Here is an 18,320-nt window from a genome sequence, read left to right on the forward strand (position 1 = left end):
ATAAATGCAGTCAGTTCTCTGTAGAATCTGTATGAACTCATTTCAGTCTTCTCAAAACTAGATGAGGTAGTCATAGGTCTTTACCAATTATGCACAAGTTATAGATGAGAAAACTAAGGCACAAAAAGAAGTCAAATAACTTCCTCAAGATCTAAATATTAATAGTTGGTGAGCAGCAGAACCATGCTTCAAACTTAGGCAGTGTGATACAAGTCCTTGGTCATCTCTAAGCCATCTCTGACAGTCTAAGTGATTCTCAAGCTTCGAGGATCCTTTGAAAGGGTTAAAACAAAACATAGTGGGGAACTGATACAGTAGGCATGGGTGGGGGCCAAGAATTTACATTTCTAGCAAATTCCAAAGAGATGCATATGCACCTGATCATTTTCATCCAGCAGTTTGAGAATTACTGCTAAGTAATGCTGTGCTGTGCTGAGTCACTTAGCCGCGTCCTACTCTTTGTGACCCCATGGACTGTAGCCTGCCAGGCTTCTCTGTCCATGGGGATTCTCCAGGCCAGAACACTGGAGTAGATTGCCATGCCTTCCTCCAGGGGATCCTCCCAACCTAGGGATCCAACCCAAGTCTCCTGCTTTACAGGTGGATTCTTTACAATCTGAGTCACCAGGGAAGTCTGATAAGCAATGCTACTTCTTTATAAACCTAGTTAAAATGATCTGAGCCTAGTACCAAACTGTGGTTTGCACATAAATTGACTTTTACTTCATATCATTTGAAATATACTAAATTTTCAGGAATGCAACTTTTAGATAAATCAATAGGACTTTGTTCTGCTGGGAACTTGACCAAGAGTTTTCTAGCATTACATCTGATACGGCAACTGTGACATTCATTCAAGATACTATCATCTCTGGATCATTGCCCAATAGTAAAATACATCCACTAGACTAAGGGGTATTTGAGCCATAAACTCACTGAAATAATTTCTATTCTTAGAAAAAAGGTACCTGTCAATTTTACTGTGATTTTACAATTCTACATAGAGACATAAAATGCAAGTATCTGAATATCTCATTCTATTCTCCAGTACATTCATACATGAGCATTTTAGGTAATGAAATACTGGTCTTTGTATCAAACTTTATCTAAAATATCTTTTCCTCAATATTTACACCTTTTCCCCTTACTTTCTGAGGTCAAATCAATGAGATTTTTTCCCTCTGTTTTCATTTTAATTTTTTAAAGTATCTTTTTGTCTTTTGTATTATTGGTACTTTTCAAGTAAGCTTATATATGAATTTCATTTCAAATTAGCAAAAGGCTCTATAAAATATGTTATAAAAATAAAACTTTACATCTGATCAATTTGAGAATCACTAGTTTTTCTCCCTGTGAATGGAGAGAGAACTAGTTTGAGAATTATTAGATAGTGGAAATAAACTAAATTGAAAGTCAAAGTACCTGAGGTTTATTCCTAACTGTTAGTAACTGACAATGTGACATTCATCAAGTTATCTCTGGATCTTCACTTCCAAATAGCAAAACAAATCCACTAGGTTAAGAAGTCTTCAAGATTCTTTCCTATTTATTCATTGGCTAGAGATGTGTTTTCAACTATTTTCACAATTGTTTGTGCTGCTTTGATTACACAATCAAAGAAATTTTCAACTTGATTATTCAGCTCATCATAATTGATGATTTAGTAAAAGTTTTAGTATTTTAACAACCAATGGCACATTTTCTCAGAGTTTAGGAATGCTGTTTCTCTGTCATCGAGTTATCTCTGAACAGTAAATGGGCCAGTTTAATTCATGCTGTCAGCTTTTCACGCTAAGTAAAGGGTAATAAAACCTACAAGGGTGTTAGCCCCACCCATGCCTTTGCAGTCTGTGACTACATTAGAGAGCATTTTCATTTCTGAGCTTTCAAGGGCAACGCCTCCTGCCAAACGGAAATTGGCTTTCAGGCCTAGAAACCAAGATAAGGTTATTAAGTGAACTTATTTTAACACCTCAGGACACTTAGTTTTTTCAAGCCATTATCTAGGGAGACAAAGGTGAATAATCTGGACATGCTTCCTTCAATCTGGTGAAAAAGGTGGACATACAAATATTTATTTGAAACCAGTGTAATGAGGGCAAAATGAACATGCCCTAGCAGGAACACAGGAAAGTCTGTCTTCTTCATCTCTTGTCCTTAATGATGCTCGAAGCCTGACGCCTAGAACACTGCAGGAAAGGAGCCCCGACTTCCAACAACAGACAGGAAAGACAGCAGTTCCCACAGAAAAGGGTGATAATTAAACTGAACGAGGAAGCATCTGCAAATCGTGCTACTTAATAATTACCAGCGATCAGACTGGCACTCTGAAACCTGATCACAAGACCGGCTTTCTCCCATCTTCCTCATCCAGGGCAAGTTACTTCCTCTCTCTGGGCTTGCAGCTTTTCAGTTGTAAAACAAGGGTTTCAGTGCCTGGACGCGTCTGCGGGCGCGCGCGCAACTAAATCCTTTAAAATTAGCAGGACAACAAAACACTAATACACAAAACTGAATTCTCCTGTAGACAACAGGCTAAGAACATTAACAGGAAACCGACAAATCCAGCAAAAAAAAAAAAAAAAAAAGGGCAGTGAAAAGTTTTGGGAAAAGGGAGAGCAGTTTTCAAACAGCTGCGGGGGGCGGGGGGTACTGTGCTGGTGGTCGCATGTAAAGTAGTTCTGAGGGGAAAAAAGTTAGCAGAGTGAGGACTAGGTGGGGACGACGAGCAAGTGAGGAAAGCTACCCCAGTTAGACCGCGCGCTCTGGACCTCTTTCCCAGCCCGAACGCCGCCAGCCCCTCACCGCCGCCGCCGCCCCCGGCTGCCACCTCGCTCTGACCTTCAGTCTCCCCTCGCCCGCAGGCCTGCCTCTGTACGCCCCACCGCCTTTTTTTTTTCCCCTTCTTTATTCTCAGTCTCCCTCCCTCCGTTACCCCTCCAGGAGCGAAGGAGCGCGTCCGGGGCGCGCACGGAGCGGAGGTGGCTCTCCCGCCCCTGGAAGAGCTGTCCTCGGGCGACCGACCCCGAGGGCCGGCGGCCGCCGGCTGACCCGCGCGCCCCGAGCCCCACCTGCGGGGCGGAGCGACTCCGGGGCGCGACCCCCAGCCCCGCCCGAGACCCCGCCCCCGCCGGGCCGCGTTTCCGGCCCCTCGGCCGACTTTAAGGCGCGCGCGGCCGCGGTGGCTGCAGTCCCGCCCGGCGCGCCGCGGCTCCCTCCCTCCCCCGCTTCCTCCCGGCCCGGCTGCCGGCATGGGTCCCCGGCCCGGCTCGCGGCTCGCCGCTCTCCTGCTGCTCGTCTGCGGCGCTGGCTCCGTGCGCGGGGACACGCCTGCCAACTGCACCTACCCCGACCTGCTGGGCACCTGGGTCTTCCAGGTGGGCCCCAGCGGCTCCCAGCGCGATGTCAACTGCTCGGTGATGGGTAAGCCGCTGGCGCCCGGGCACCCGCTTCCTCCCTGGGTCTGCCCGGGGCTCCTGCGCTTCGATCCCTGTGCCCTTGTCCCCGCAGCGAACCCCCACGTTGGCGGGAGCCCGGGATGTCCTGGCTGGACTTGGCGTCCCCCCCCCCCCCCCCCGGGCGCCCCTTCTCGCTCCAGGGCGGCGATGTCAGAGTGGAGAGGCTGAGCGCTTCTAACTTCACGTGGTCTTCATTATTTCCTGGGCCCTCAACACTTTCTGCAAGAACTTTTTTTTTTTCTCCCTTGAGTTTTGTTTCTTGGTTTTGTTTGTTTTTTTTTTTTTTTTGTTTGGAAGAGAGGTGAAACTGGGCAATCTTATCTCCCCATCCAATCCTCAGCATTTCATTGTGCCGGTGGAAAATGAGCTCAAAGACTCTTGAGAGTGTAGCTGTTAATTTTTCTCCTTTTATTTGATTGTGGAAAAGAGCCCTTATGCCCCGCGGTTTTGATTTGGACTTGTGTTGATGCTGCTGGTCTGAGAAGGCTTCTGGGATGGTACCCCTCCAGTTTCATGTATTGCAGGGCAGGTAGCATATAAAAGGTTTTTTTTTTTTTTAATACCTCTTTATCCAGTAATTTGAAATGCCGGGAGCCAAGCAGAGTGTGTAGCTCACGGAAGGCTCTCAGTGAGTATCTAGTATTTGAGCAAACTCAGGGAGATAGTGAAGGACCGGGAAGTCTGGCTTGCTGCAGTCCGCGGGGTCACAAAGAGTCGGACAGACTGAGCCACTGAACAACATTTGAAGACACTGGAACATTTCATATGCTCTCAGATACTGCTATCCCCAGGACAAAGTTCAGTGAAGGGAGAGGAAACACACAGTCTTGGATCAGGAGAGGCACCCGTGTTCTACGCAGACCCTCACCTCTCTGTGGCTTCTGCAGAACGAGCGGAGCTCTTGGCCGCAATTTCCTTGTTAACAGAACAAAGATTGCCAGGTCGTTTGTCACTAAACAGGCTTACTCAGCTGTGCAACTCCCAGTGACTGTGTGACACTTCCTAAAATGGGGCATTGCAGTCATTTTCTCTTTGAAAAGTTGAGCTTGGAGGTCCCAAGGTGGAGATGAGGATTTGCCTTCTTCTGTCACGTGGAATCTCCTGTGTGTGTGCTCACTCAGTCCTGTCCGACTCTTTGCGCCCCCTTGGACTGTAGCCTGCCAGACTCCTCTGTCCTTGGAATTTTCCAGGCAAGAATACTGGAGTGGGTTGCCATTCGTATTCCAGGGGGTCTTCCCCTCCCAGGGATGGAACCTGGTTCTCTTGTGTCTCCTGCCTTGGCCTTTACCGCTAGTGCCAGCTGAGAAGCCCTTGGAATCTCCTATTTCAGAGCATTAATAGGAAACATGGAAAGTTTGTGCACAGTCTGGAAACTTCCAGAGTGGACAGGCAGAATCCTTTTCAGGCAGCCTCTGCCCATATACTATACCTTGACCTTAACCTAATCATTAAAGACAAATCTGAGTCCCCATTTTCTGAAGGTTAAAAGTTTAGTTCCTACCAGTATAAATTAACTATGTAGGATAAAAACCTTGAGTTTGCTGAAGACTGGAAGGACTTAGATTCTGAGATTCTGAGCTTTGTAGCCGTTTAGGAGAAAGATACCCCATTTCTTCTTTGAAGAGATCATTGTCCTTTGTTCTTATGACCTGATACCAGATGTTTTTATGTTTTTATATTTCCACTTTTTGACTACCATTTTGTCTTCTCCCTCTTTCTGTTATTTTCAGCATTCCCTATTTCTCCTTTTATTCAGGGAAAAATTTCTTCAGTGTTTGGATCCTCTGGGAAGGTAGTGGCTGTACTTTTGGGGGTCTCTACCTGATGGGTTACTTAGTATATCTTTTGAGCCTTCACTTCACAGGCTTACCTGAGACCCCTCTGGGATTATTCAGAAAGAGGCCACAACACAGGGACTCTGATATCTTCATAGGCCAGATCCACTCAAATTCAGTAGCATGAAAGGAAAGCTGCTTAAAAATAACTGAATTTATAGATGAGACTACCTCCCATTGAAGTCCAAATAACTTTACTTTGTTGTGTATTTTCTTTTCTTTAGGACCACCAGAAAAAAAAGTAGTGGTGCACCTCAAGAAGTTGGATACAGCTTATGATGACTTTGGCAATTCGGGCCATTTCACCATCATTTACAATCAAGGCTTTGAGATTGTGCTGAATGACTACAAGTGGTTCGCCTTTTTTAAGGTAAGTTTTGTTGGAATATGCATTCATTATTTCCAATGATCTGATATCTCTTCTAATGAGGAGAGATATCAATGAAGCCTCTTCTAATGAGGAGACCCTCAGTATTTTAACTTTAGATTAGGAAGATAACCAGAATTGTACCAGTTTTCCCAAGAGAAATTAGATGATGTAATTTCTCCACTTTATTTAAAATTATGACTTTGGTTTAAAAAAAAAACACACACCAAATCTATATTTGAATGTGTGCAATCCATCTGTATTTAAATTTACATTTTGGTAAGTATGACTAAAATCTTAATTTATTTTGTTTATTACTACACCTTTATTTCTAATTGTTGCTTTAGTTACTTGGCTTCATGCTGAATCTGTAGGAAAGATAGGAATTTTATCAATTTTTCTTGAGGTTATTATACTGTCCCTCTTATCATTGTTTGTTAGCTCTAGAAATTGACCTGAATGACTCATTGAAATAATGTCATGGACTAAATATATTAATGTGAATAACTTATTTGACTAAGCTCAGAAAAAGAGATGGAGAGCTTCGGAGTTACCCCTTGGGCTAAAGTAAAAGGTAGCCCGGCCAGCCCAGCTGGTTTTCTTCTCTCACCGGGGAAGAACGGATGTCCATTCCTATAGTCTTATACACTGCTTCTAATTGCAGACACACTCTAGGGTAAAACAGTCAAGCACAAGTTGCAAACCATCCCAGATATCCTTCCTGTTTGCAGAGTATTAAATGGTTTAACTAAGTTGAATCCACCAGCCTGAGACTAGCTGTTTCTTATCATAAATAAAGGTTAATAAAAAGAGACTCTTTCAAGGGATAGTGTCGATAGCCTTTAAAACATACGGTAAGAGTTAACCAAGCAAATGATAAGAGTTAACTAGTTACAGATTTTGTATGAACATGAGGGAATGAGTCTGTTAAAGATGAGGAAAGACAAAGAACCAGCAAAAGACAAGTTTCTGAATTTATTGTGATTCCTCATGTGGGTTGTGATGTAATCTGAGTCAAATTTCTTAGAATCCTAATGCCCAATAATTTTTTTTTTCTTTTTTTAACTATGAGGACCCCTTCTTAATATGAAAAAAGAAAAGAGAGACAGGAAAAATTGTCTCCTCTCCCCTGGATTGGCTATCTGCTTTTCAGTTGGTGGGAACCAGTCCAGCTGTGCTGGCCACTGGCAGGCCAGCAGTCTGCTTTATTAGTTGAAGCCCATGCTTGACCATTTATTAAATATTTTTTATTATCACCCCTAGATACTGTCACCCTATAGATACTGTGTATTTTTAAAAATTGTTAAGAGTGGTAGTGTGTAAATGTGATTCCATCTGAACATAATTCTTGGTCTACATTTTGATAGGCCTAGGGCTCTGTAGACCTCTTATAGGTACTCTGTTACAGTCCTTTAAAAGTTCATTGCTTTTAGGTTGGGAGTCAATTGCCTGTGGAATTGATGCACAATGAAAGAGAGACTCAAATCAATTGTTACTGTGTTCCCTCTTGCCACTCCTTTTCCCCCTTTCCTTTTTTCTTCTGTGGACACAGACTAGGTACTCGATATTTGTTTAAAACATGAAAGTGAAGTAGAATTCAGTTGAGAAATAGGTTGCCTGAATTATTTAAGTGTAAGATAGGATGTAGTATATAAACAGATGAATAAATAGTTTTACCCATTTAGCTTGGAAGACTTTTCATTCTTCACTTCTGTAGACTTGGAGAAATTGGTAGTGAAACTTCTGATGACACTGTCAATTACCCGAGATATAATCAGAAATAGGCAAGGGCCATTCCCCTCCATTAATATTTTCCTATCGGTTTGTCTGCTGTCTGCTTGAATAGGAGTCCAGAGGTGGTGGGGACAGAGGGTATGGCTGGTAGCTGAGGAATCAGAACACTTTCTGTGCACTTGACCCTTGAACAATAACAGGTTTGAACTTCATGGGTCCACTTACACAGAGATTTTTTCTTTTTTCGACAGTAAAGACTGCAGTACTACACGATCTGAGGTTAGTTAAATCTGCAGATGGGAATCCAAGGTTGGTTGATACCTTAGATGTGGAACCCTGTTTGTGGAGGGCTGACTGTTAATTATTGGTGGATTTTCAGCTACTTGTAGGATTGGTGCCCCAAACCCTGTGTTGTTCCTTTGTTCAAGGGTCAACTCTATTTCTTTTTAGATCAAAGGTGTAAGCAGATTTCGCACTTTTCTGTAGCCTCAAAACATTTTTTACAGGCAAATAAAGGCTTTTTAAAGTCAAATAAGATTATAAGTGTTCTCAACCATAAATGGTAAGTGACTGTATGCTGTGTTGTAGGGTAGAATCCTACCTGATCATGTGCTTCTGAATGGCATTCTCTCATTAGGAATAAAAATAACAAGAGTGTTCTCCTGCTACTGATTTCAGTATATTTTTTAAAGTGTCCATTTGACCAGAACCATTATCAGGACTGTGTTTTCTTTTCCTGCTGAAAAATCAGACACTCTAGTCTGTGGTTAGGTCATGTGATAAGTATCATAATTTCGGTAAGCAGAGCAGAACATTAACAAGATATGTGGTTTTAAATTTTCTCTCAACATAATCAAGTAGTTCCAGAGAAACATGCTTTCTGGAGTGATGAAATGCCATGTTCTCTTAGCAAATCCAACTGGAAAAGTAAGGGAGAGCAGCAAAGCTTAACAAATTTAGGAAAAAAATCATAAAGTGGAGATGACTTTACATAATAGGACAAATACTTTTGGGGGGACACTTTCACATAAAAGTCTTGCTGGACTTTACCCGAAGCCTTAGGGTATTTCCTACAGTGGTGCTGGGGAAACGATGCTGGGTGTGTGACTCAACAAAGGCCACCTATTTATGAATAGGCATGTGAGATTTTTTTTTCCTACTGATTTTAGAAGTAACTTTTAAATGCAAATTATCTTTTAAAAAGAATAATTATCGAAATATAAGCCGTATTTTACTATTCAAGTTCAACTATCCTATATAAGCTAACTGCTATTGTAATCCACTCAAGTAACTGCTGTTGCAGGAACATCTGACAAACGTTTGTTGTTTATGCCCTCCGATGTTTAGTCTACGAATCGGTTGGATTTCAGGTCTCTCCACTGACTCAAAACAGACTCTCCCACTGTTTCCTTTTGCCCTGTTTCAGATAGGCTTTCATGAGATTGTTTCTTAGGATTGTTCCTGCTGGAGTTTGTTGAACAGGTGATGCAGGCGAGGTATCCTGTTAGGTTCCTACTCCTCAACCCCCAGATCAGCCTGCAGTTCAGAGCAGAAGCTTCTACATCGTTCTCCCTACATGCCAACTTTGGAGCCGTGTGGTACCACTTTTATTGCCAGGAACTTGCTGTATTAAGTTCTCCTTATTCAGGCCTCATCTGGAGAATAAGCAGAATTTTTCATGATTTGTTCTTAGGCCCTTTTTCCCTTGGTTTTTAACTGCTTAAGAAATGTGCAGTGGAGTAGGATGATTTTTTTTTTTAAATGTATGATCTCAAGCTCGATAAAAGTCTGGAAGGAAATCTTGACGCTGAAAGTTTATGCACTGTGTGAGTCAGGCAGGAAGCACTAGGTTTATATTTTTGAAAGACACTTTTTCCTACTCAACTTTCACTGTAGATTCAGTTATCAGAACACTCTGTGGGGGTTACAAACTCAAATGAATTTAGGGCTCACCTAGGCAGATACCTAAGCATCTGAAACAACCTTATGTGAAGCAGTAAGGAGTAATTTGATTTATGGCCTATGAAATGAAAACTTTCCTAGAGACATTTGAATTCAGTTTTCCCTTAAAATAATGTGCTGGCCACAGGCCAGTTTCTAAGACTATCATCTTTTAATAGCATTGCCGTTTGATTGTAAGTCCAACACATCTGCAAATGAAAAGTACTTGCAGGTGAAAAACAGCCAACTTCTTTTATGAAAACACACAATGTAACAAAACAATATAAAGGATGTTTAATTATGACTGACTTTGTGATGGGTAGGTAATTGATTAGTTTTTCTCCTTTATGCTTTTGTGTACTTTGTTCATTTTTTACCATGAGCATGTGTAACGCTCCTCTCCGCTGTCCTCTACCTGATTGCCAAGGAAGGAAGCGGTGTGAAACAGACCCAGCTCCAAAGAATACCCTTCAGTGGAATAGGCTTTCTAACCTTTTGCTGTTCCTTCTTTTACTTTCTGAGGCTGTAAAAGGGAGCAGTAGAGAATGAACTCAGTTTATATTTTGAAGATTAAGCTATTCAAGGGCTGAAGAAAGTACATAGAAGAGAAGCTAGACTCAGAATGGCTGAAAAGCTTATTTGGTGATAGTTAAAACAAAGTTCACTGATTTCTAATTGAGTTTTGTGTCTGGGACCTACCAGTCTTAGTAGAACTGTAAGCTAAATACTCTACCGTGAATATTTCTAAAGCAGCTTGGTACTCAAAACAAAGGTAGTATGTTGGGAAATCCATACCAGAGGATTTATTTGCCCATTTTGTGTGCTAGTGACTTGTAAGTTTCAAGCTTGTCACAACAGCCAGAAATCATGTGTTTTCTACAGCAAAGGATTTGGGAGTCTTGTGTGGTCTTTTCCATTGTGCCTTCTGGGTTTATTTTTAAGATTTAACAATTCAACTTTCAGAGTATTATTGGGATAGATTTACCTGCTTTAATATAGATTGAATACACCAAAATGAGGTGTTTGTCTTTCTTTTAAATAATTTGATGTTTACTTTTAAAAGTGTTTCAGTTGAGGAAAAGAATCAGAAGACGCCTAGCCATTTGTTTTCTTTCATGATGATGCTTTATCTCAACTTAATGACTGAGTTTTCCATTGTAAACCTTTCATAGGATGTCACTGATCTTATCAGTCAGTTTTTCATGCAACTGGGAACTGTGGGGATGTATGATATTCCACATCTGAGGAACAAGCTGGGTGAGCTCCATTGAAATACTTCTAACTTTCTTATTAAGTGCAAGCTTCCCTCCTCCCCGGTGGCTTATGCAAGTTCATGTTTGTTTCTTCATCAGGGAGAGGGAGCTGGAGAATAGAGAGATCATGGTTTTCTTACAGATCTCTTGCTTGAGCCTGCTTATTTGCCGCTTCTTACCTGCCTGCAGTGTTTTCACTTTAGTATGCTCTGTTTACACACATCAAATTAGCGTCCTCAAGCATGATGCTCGTAAGTGGACATGAAACCGAAAAGGTAAAGACCCAGTGAAGGAGAGGATGGCCCGAATTCAGTTCACATCCTTGAAGTAGCTGTGCTGCCTGAGATTACTCATTCTTTTCCTAAAATGACTCAAGAGGGACCTGTGTGAGACCATGGCATTTTAGATGTGTCTTCCCGGTAGAAAAGGTGGCTCTTCCCAAGAAATTAACATACCTGTCACTCATCCCTATGAGACATCACCTGTGTCTTTTTAAACTGGTTCCTTCTCAGAACAGACTATTGGCTGGGGAGAAGAGGATCTTTTTTTACTGTGTAAATTCTCCTCATACTTTCAGAATAGATGCTTAAATCACTGCTGTCCCTGGATCTATAAATTTCAATGGCTAAAATTTTGATGGAAAAGTAGGCGGTGAGAGATAGAAAAGCTAATGGGGACTTGCCCTCCCTAGCATTTTATGTAACAGTCTTTCCCCTTTCCCTTCCTCTTTTACTTAGCTCCTAAGTAAGGAAATGAGATATGAAAAAGGGAACTGGGGCAGGTGTTGAAAGCACCATAGCCTTATCCTGTGTCAGCATTTTTCAGGCTGTTTAATGGGCCAGCAGTGGGCCACACATCTGCCAGGAAAAAATCGTTCCTAAGTTGTGTCATTTCGTTTTGTTAAGCTCTAAAGGTTCCAGGCAACCACTAATAACAGATCAAAGTGAAAATTAGAGCTGGAACCAATAAGCTCTTCTTTCTGAATTTATTTCTGGTAGTTGAGTAAGTGTAGACTGTGTTAAATAGCTTCTTTTCAGAACTTCTCAGAATCTTTATTATGCTGTAGCTGAGGAGGGAGATACAATAGAAAATTTTTTCAAAGTTTACCACATTTTCCTCAAAAAAAAAAAGATATTTTCAGAATGCGGTTTATAAAATTCTGTCTTAAAGCTCTCATTCTTTCTCCTAACTGGGGAGATGCTTCTACCGGTAGAAAAGATAGATCCTAGTATTTACTTTGTAAATGGGATAAGTAGCCTTGTACCTAGAAATATTGATCAAAATAGCATTAAGCCTACATTTAGAATTTGTAAGATATACATGTTATTATGTCTAGGTTGCTAGATTAGGCGGTTTCTTATCTATATTCAAAAGCTATATTAGGCTTATTCGGTAGCATTTAATTTGAAATTCATCTGCATGCGCTTCTTGAGCATGTTGGCTGCACGCACAGTTTGTGTTGCTTAAGCATTCAGCTTTTGAGAACAGTGGCTTTTTTGTGAATGTCTTAAATAACATTAAAAAAAAAAATACCAGCATTTGAAATACTAAGTACTGGTATTTTTTTTTTTCACTTAAAGAAATGAATATGTTTAAGCATTTTTTAAGAGACAGTATGATCCTTGTTGGCTTGTAACTCTAGTTTTCATTGTCTTTTAGTTATTAAATAGAGCGTCTGTTGAGCGGCTCTTTTAAAACCACAGCCAAAAACAGACTTTGGGGCTAAGAGGCAGAATGGCGCCGACAGTGGACCTGCCTCCCTCTGACAGCTAGCAGAGGCCTCTGGCAGCCGCAGTCCCTCTGGAGTCTCTCAGGGCACGTAACGTGCAGAGGAGTCCTGGTACCTACCTCCGAGGCAGCTGCCCTCCGATCCTTTCCTTGGAAAGCAGCCACCGCCATTTTGGAATGTGAGCAACCAGAGACCAAGCAGGAAAAAGGAAAGTTCTGCAAGTCTTAGGTGGCTTTATCCTCCAGCCTTTGAATGAAAGCCATGATATGCAACACAAGGGTTTTGGTTCTTTTGTATTTTTTTCTCTTTTGAATGTCCTTTTGTTGGAGTGATTTTTTTTTTTTCCCCCAAACTGCTTAGGACTTGAATTTGTTGTTGTATTTTGTGCAGATTTTACTCACAGTTAAAATGGTCTTCCCACGTGCCTTCTCTTTCTCTAATGACCTTCAGGAGCCCCAACACATGTTATAAGAAGAAAATCAAGCTTCAGAGTATCTTGAGATGCACAGATGCATTATAGGATGGTCCCAGGGAAGACATGTTTGGGGGAGGGGGCTTTCTGAGATAAGCTGAACTGCCAAAGGGTCTCTTTTTGCAGATCATAGATCTGCAGTGCCCCTGCCCAGAAAGATGGTATGATTAATATATTTGGGACGGGGGGCGGGCTGTATTTTTTTTTACTTAGATGCCAGTCTTGTGCTAAGAGCTTAACATGCTTTACAAATATCCTGTGAAGTAGATATTATTAGCTTCCGTTTTCAGATAAGGAAAATTACTCTCATAGAGTGCTTAAGCTCAGACAGCTTCTGTTTGTTTTGTTTTTTTTTATTTTGTTATTTTTTTAAATTTCTTTGGCCGTGCATGTGGCATCTTAGTTTCTCAACCAGGAATCGAACCCACACTCCCTGTACTGAAGTGTGGAGTCTTCATCACCGGACCACCAGGGAGGTCCCACACAGCTTCTAATTGTAAAATGATACGGGCTATTTGTCAAGTTTGTTTCAGAAAAAAATATTGGTACTTCAAGTCACATTTGGGGAGATTTTCTGGTGAATCCCAAATGTTAGTTCAATGCACTGCATTGCTCTTGTTAAAATTTTAGGAGGAGAACTGGCCTGAAGCTTAGATTTCCTTACCACATGAGGCTACTCATTGTCTTTCCTAAGCCTAGGTCCCTTTATGCAAGACAAAAGTTTACTTTCTCCTCCCTTTTATAGTTCTCCAAATTGAAGGAGAGTTTTACAAGCTTCGAATTAAGTACCCTTGCCAAGCTTACTTCTCGTCATTAAGCCGTTGTCCAGAGCCTTTGCCGCCTGTAGTTCTTTCCTGCTGGACAATGGACTGGCTTCCTCCTCAGCCGTTTAGAGCTGATTCAACATCAGCCTTGGCAAACCAAAGGCCTGGGGCTCCACCCAATTCATGTTTCCCAGGAGGACTTTTCTGCATCCCTTGAATTACTCCTTGGGTGGAGAAATCTTTCTCTAGATGGTAGGTTGTCATCTTTACTTTATTGGTTCAGATAATTATGCCATTTGAGAGGCACTGGTCTGCTGTTCTGGGAAGGTTGTGTCTTATAAAACCTAAGGAACAGTACATCCAACTGCTACCTGGATACTTTCTTCCATCCTGAAAATTCTTTATCACTCAGGTTCTTGGCGCCACATCTGTGCTGTTCCCCAGCTCTCCATTACTGGGATGGATGCCATTATGTTGGTCCCAGTTGTACTTGGCAGGGATCTCTGACCTGGTAGTACTCACTCTGCTGTGAAAGGAGTGACTTGACCATGTCATTTGCTTCCAGACTGAAAGCCTGTATTTCTTCAGATTCTAATGTATGTAGAACTTTATCTGGGAACTTGGGAAAATTATCCACATTTTTCTAGTCTTTTCAAAGACTTCAGAAGTAATACCAGCTTTCAAAACATTAATTCTGTAGGGTTCTAGAAGCACAAATCAGGAATGGTGCTATGTTTATATTTTTGGTTCTCTGTTCTAAAAAATATATCATGTTACATGCCTCCAGTGTTCTGTAAGAGTTGTGTATTTTCAAACTGACTGGATGTAAATACTGAGAAAGGAACAAATGTGTATATATTTAGTAAGGCATTTAAAATCACCCCTACCAAAGTGTTTTTTTCCCAAAGTGGCTTCTTTGAGTAACTTTGCATCTAATGTTTATTTTGATTGTAGAAGACCTGGGTACAAAGTTGGAGGTATCTGTGTTAGAAGTACCCGTAATAGATTACTGTTAGCATTCTCTGTTGTAATTGCCTGTTTGTCCTTTTCTCTGATTTTTAAACTCCTTGAGGGCAGTGATCAACTCTGTATTACTGACCTTTTTATTCCGTATGTATAGCACACTGTGTGATAAATAATAGACCTTCAATAAATATTTGTAAAAGAAAGAAAATTGAATAATATATCATTGTGTTGTTCTCCTGTTTCATTGTTGCGTTTCTGAAAGTATTTTTGCCTTTGTGTCCATTAGAAGCTATGGTGGACCCTGAAGCCATATTTGTTGAATGACTTCGTAGAAAAGGGATGAGACTCTTAAAATTTTATTCTGCTTATTTGTCATTTTTTATTTTTTGTGTGAGACTATAGAGGCTAAGATGAAACCCAGAGTTAAAAATAATAAACTTATAACTTTCCAAATTACTAAAAACTAAATTAGCTGTTGGGCTTCCCAGGTGGCTCAGTGGTAAAGAATCTGATGCAGGAGATGCAGGTTTGATCCCTGTGTCAGGAAGATCGCCTGGAGAAGGAAATAGCAACCCACTCCAGTATTCCTGCCTGGAGAATCCCATGGACAGAGGGGCCTGGCGGGCTCTAGTACATGGAATCTCAGAGAGTTGGACACAGCTGAGTGACTGAGCATGCATGCAAATTAGCTGTCGGGAAGTACTGAGCTTTATTAGTGTCTACAGTGGTTCCTCAAACCCTAGATAACCAAGGATTCTTATTTGCTTAGGATGCTGTGGGTTATCTGTGCCCCAGCCCTTGAGAAGCACCAGCTGAAGGTTGTTATTGTCCAGTAGCTCAGTTGTGTCTGACTCTTTGCGACTTCATGAACGGCAGCTCGCCAGGCTTCCTTGGCCTTCACTGTCTCCTGGAGCTTGCTCAAACTCAGGTCCATTGAGTCGGTGATGCCATCCAACCATCTCATCCTCTGTTGCCCGCTTCTTCTCCTGCCCTCAATCTTTCCCAACATCAGGGTCTTTTCCAGTGGGTTGGCTCTTTGCATCAGGTGGCCAGAGTATTGGAACTTCAGCTTCAGCATCAGTGCTAGAGTCAATGAATTCTGAGATTTCTCTCAACCTTACATCTTAAGAGTTTATGAGCAAGTAAGTGAGGAATGAGCCAAGGGACTTTGGTTACCTTGCTGAGGATCAAATTGCTGTTTTCTTAACTATTCTGGAACCTACATTTTGGTTTAAAGGGGCATCTTCTCAGCTCTGGAAATAAATCTGTGACCCTCCATTTTCACATTAAATCTAATTGCCAATTCCTTAAGTAAAATGGTAGAAATTATTTGGTTGCGACCACTGCCATAATTTCCTATCAGTTTCGCAATTCATTAAAATTCAACTTTTAAAATAAATGGTCAAGCTGGAATGGTGGGCAGAAAACTAGAAGGAATCCTTGAAATGACATAGGGAAGTTTGTTGGTGAAAGATGTGACCATCCTGGCAAAATACCTGTTTAGGAAGGTGTGCCTCGCTCTCTCTGTTGGCATCTAAAGGCTGTATTGGCACTCCAGACCAACGGCCTGTGCAGACAGTTAATCTGCACTCGCGGAGGCAGACACCATACATGAAGGGCAGAAAATGGAGTAAACACAGTTCTTCCGTACTGCTGGAAGGAAATCTCTCTGCGTGTTCAGTGCATCATCAAATCATTTAACGTCATACAAAGTATTCTTTTCTGAAATGGTGCTTGATGGATTAGACCTACATGTCCGGATTTTTTTTTCTTGTATATTCCACAGTATGTCTTGTTGTTTAGGCCACAGTATGTATTGTTGTTTAGTCACTAAGATGTGTCTGACTCTTTTTTGTGACCCCACGGACTAGAGCCTGCCAGGCGCCTCTGTCCATGGAATTTTCCAGGCAAGAATACTGCCGTGGGTTGCCATTTCCTTCTCCAGGGGATCTTCCCGACTCAGGGCTTGAACCCATGTCTCCTGCGTTGGCAGGGGGATTCTTTATTACTGAGTCACTGGGGAAGCCCCCACAGTATGAATACATACACCTGCACTACCATACTAATATGTTTGCTATCAAACATATGAAGTAATATTAAATGATGAAATAATACTTGATGTATTTATTGTTGTAAAAACCTGTCCTGCCAAAATATACTTCACCATACTATTCTCTGGAAACAATGTAAAAGTATGTTTCATTGTCATGAGTTTGTTGTCAAAGGCAATGTAAGGATTTCTGTTACCAATTATTTTTATTACTGCCAGTTTTCAACATTTGGAAGCAATTTTCTAATTAGAGTCTTTTAAGTAAAGAATTTCAGCTTTGACACATTGTTAAAAGTACGAAAATGTCACAGGTAGAGTTTAGAAGAATTACTGTGTGGTGTTTAAATGATGTTTAGTGTTAAGTGATAGCAATTTAATGGACATGTTAAAACTGAGATATTTGATTTATTGAAAAACAGATTAAAAAGTTAATATTGGAGTGATGTAACCATTTCAAAACATCTGTTTTCAAAAACTTAATTTTTAATGTGGCTGGCAAAACTCATTCCAGGATCAGGGCAAATGTAAGCATTGTTATTGTTTTCTTATGTTTTCTTATATTTACATCTTTGAGTGAGTGAAAGTCACTCAGTCGTGTCCGACTCTTTGCAACCCCATGGACTGTACAGTCCCTGGAATTCTCCAGGCTAGAATACTGGAGTGGGTAGCCTTTCCCTTCTCCAGGGGATCTTCCCAACTCAGGGATCGAACCCAGGTCTCCTGCATTGCAGGCGGATTCTTTATCAACTGAGCTATGAGGGAAGCCAAATTACATCATTAGTATTTGCAAATCCTGTTTTCCTTGTAAGTGTTATTTGAAGCCACTTGTTCATTTTGTGTGAGTTAGTTTAATTACATCAGCTGTGCATGAATTTAAGCTGGCACACATGAGTGGGAATATGCCATGTTCTAGCCATCTTATAGGCAGCACGCTGCGTTTAACAGGTGAACGTCTGACACTGGAACTATGTGGGCATATCAGTGTTACTTTGTATATAAAATCATAGTGGAAGTTGGTTTTCAGTTTTATTTCTATATTACAAATATAAATATAAATTATAAAATTTTCTAATATTTTAGTGGATTATCTTCTCATTTTGGAAAACCACTGGTTGACAAAGTAAAACTTTTATCAGCTGCTCAATTGAGAGTTGGGTTTGAGAGTATAGGTTCTTTGATGACATGAATAAAGCCTTAACAGCTTCGTATCCCCCATGGTAACAGATGGTACTGTTTATATTGTTACTTGTTTAGTGTTTTATAAGTTTTTAAACTCTTGACGTCAGTGTCATCTTTATCCTTGATAGGAATCCAATGAAGTAGCTATCATACCTGTTACCAGCTGGCGAAATTGAGGCTCCTTAATTGTGACTTGTCCAATGTTACATAAATGATAAGTGGAAGAACGGGAATTTAAAGGGCAAAATCCTTTTTACTAAAGAGTGTTTTTTCTTATAGCCAGTGCGTTACATAAAGGAAGTTTTCAAATATTTGCGAATGTAATCAGGAAAACAGTGGAACAAAAGGTATAAGTGATTTTCTCACCCTTAGTGTCAAAAAGCAGTTGAGAAAGAGATCCAGGATAAAGAACTTAAGTTCTAAAATATCCCAGCCTTTCCTTTTTCAGTTGGTTAGCATTGCTGGGTAATTGGATGGAGGTGAATAGTTGATAAAATGAACAGGAAACTGAAGAAGGGCGGCTTTCAGGATGGCAGCTCCACGATAATTCTGAAGAAGCAAATGGATAGTTA

The 18,320-nt window shown here is 41.0% G+C and overlaps 1 protein-coding gene across 2 annotated transcripts in view; it reads left to right on the forward strand.

Moving 5' to 3' along the window:
* Nucleotides 1-3,164: 3,164 nt before the first annotated feature.
* The window catches only part of CTSC (cathepsin C), a 40,771-nt gene continuing 25,615 nt past the window's right edge, over nt 3,165-18,320 (forward strand). Inside the window, exons 1-4 of one of the 2 annotated variants that reach the window (XM_043452316.1) lie at nt 3,165-3,423; nt 5,518-5,663; nt 10,508-10,592; nt 12,248-14,737. In XM_043452316.1, coding sequence (XP_043308251.1) covers nt 3,252-3,423; nt 5,518-5,663; nt 10,508-10,592; nt 12,248-12,258 — 414 coding nt within the window. In that variant the 5' untranslated portion in view covers nt 3,165-3,251 and the 3' untranslated portion in view covers nt 12,259-14,737. Of the gene's footprint in view, nt 3,424-5,517; nt 5,664-10,507; nt 10,593-12,247; nt 14,738-18,320 lie in introns of those variants that run through there. The other variant, XM_043452315.1, reaches the window with a different exon arrangement.

This window comes from Cervus canadensis, chromosome 29 (genome assembly GCF_019320065.1).
Source record: "Cervus canadensis isolate Bull #8, Minnesota chromosome 29, ASM1932006v1, whole genome shotgun sequence".
NCBI lineage: Eukaryota > Metazoa > Chordata > Mammalia > Artiodactyla > Cervidae > Cervus > Cervus canadensis.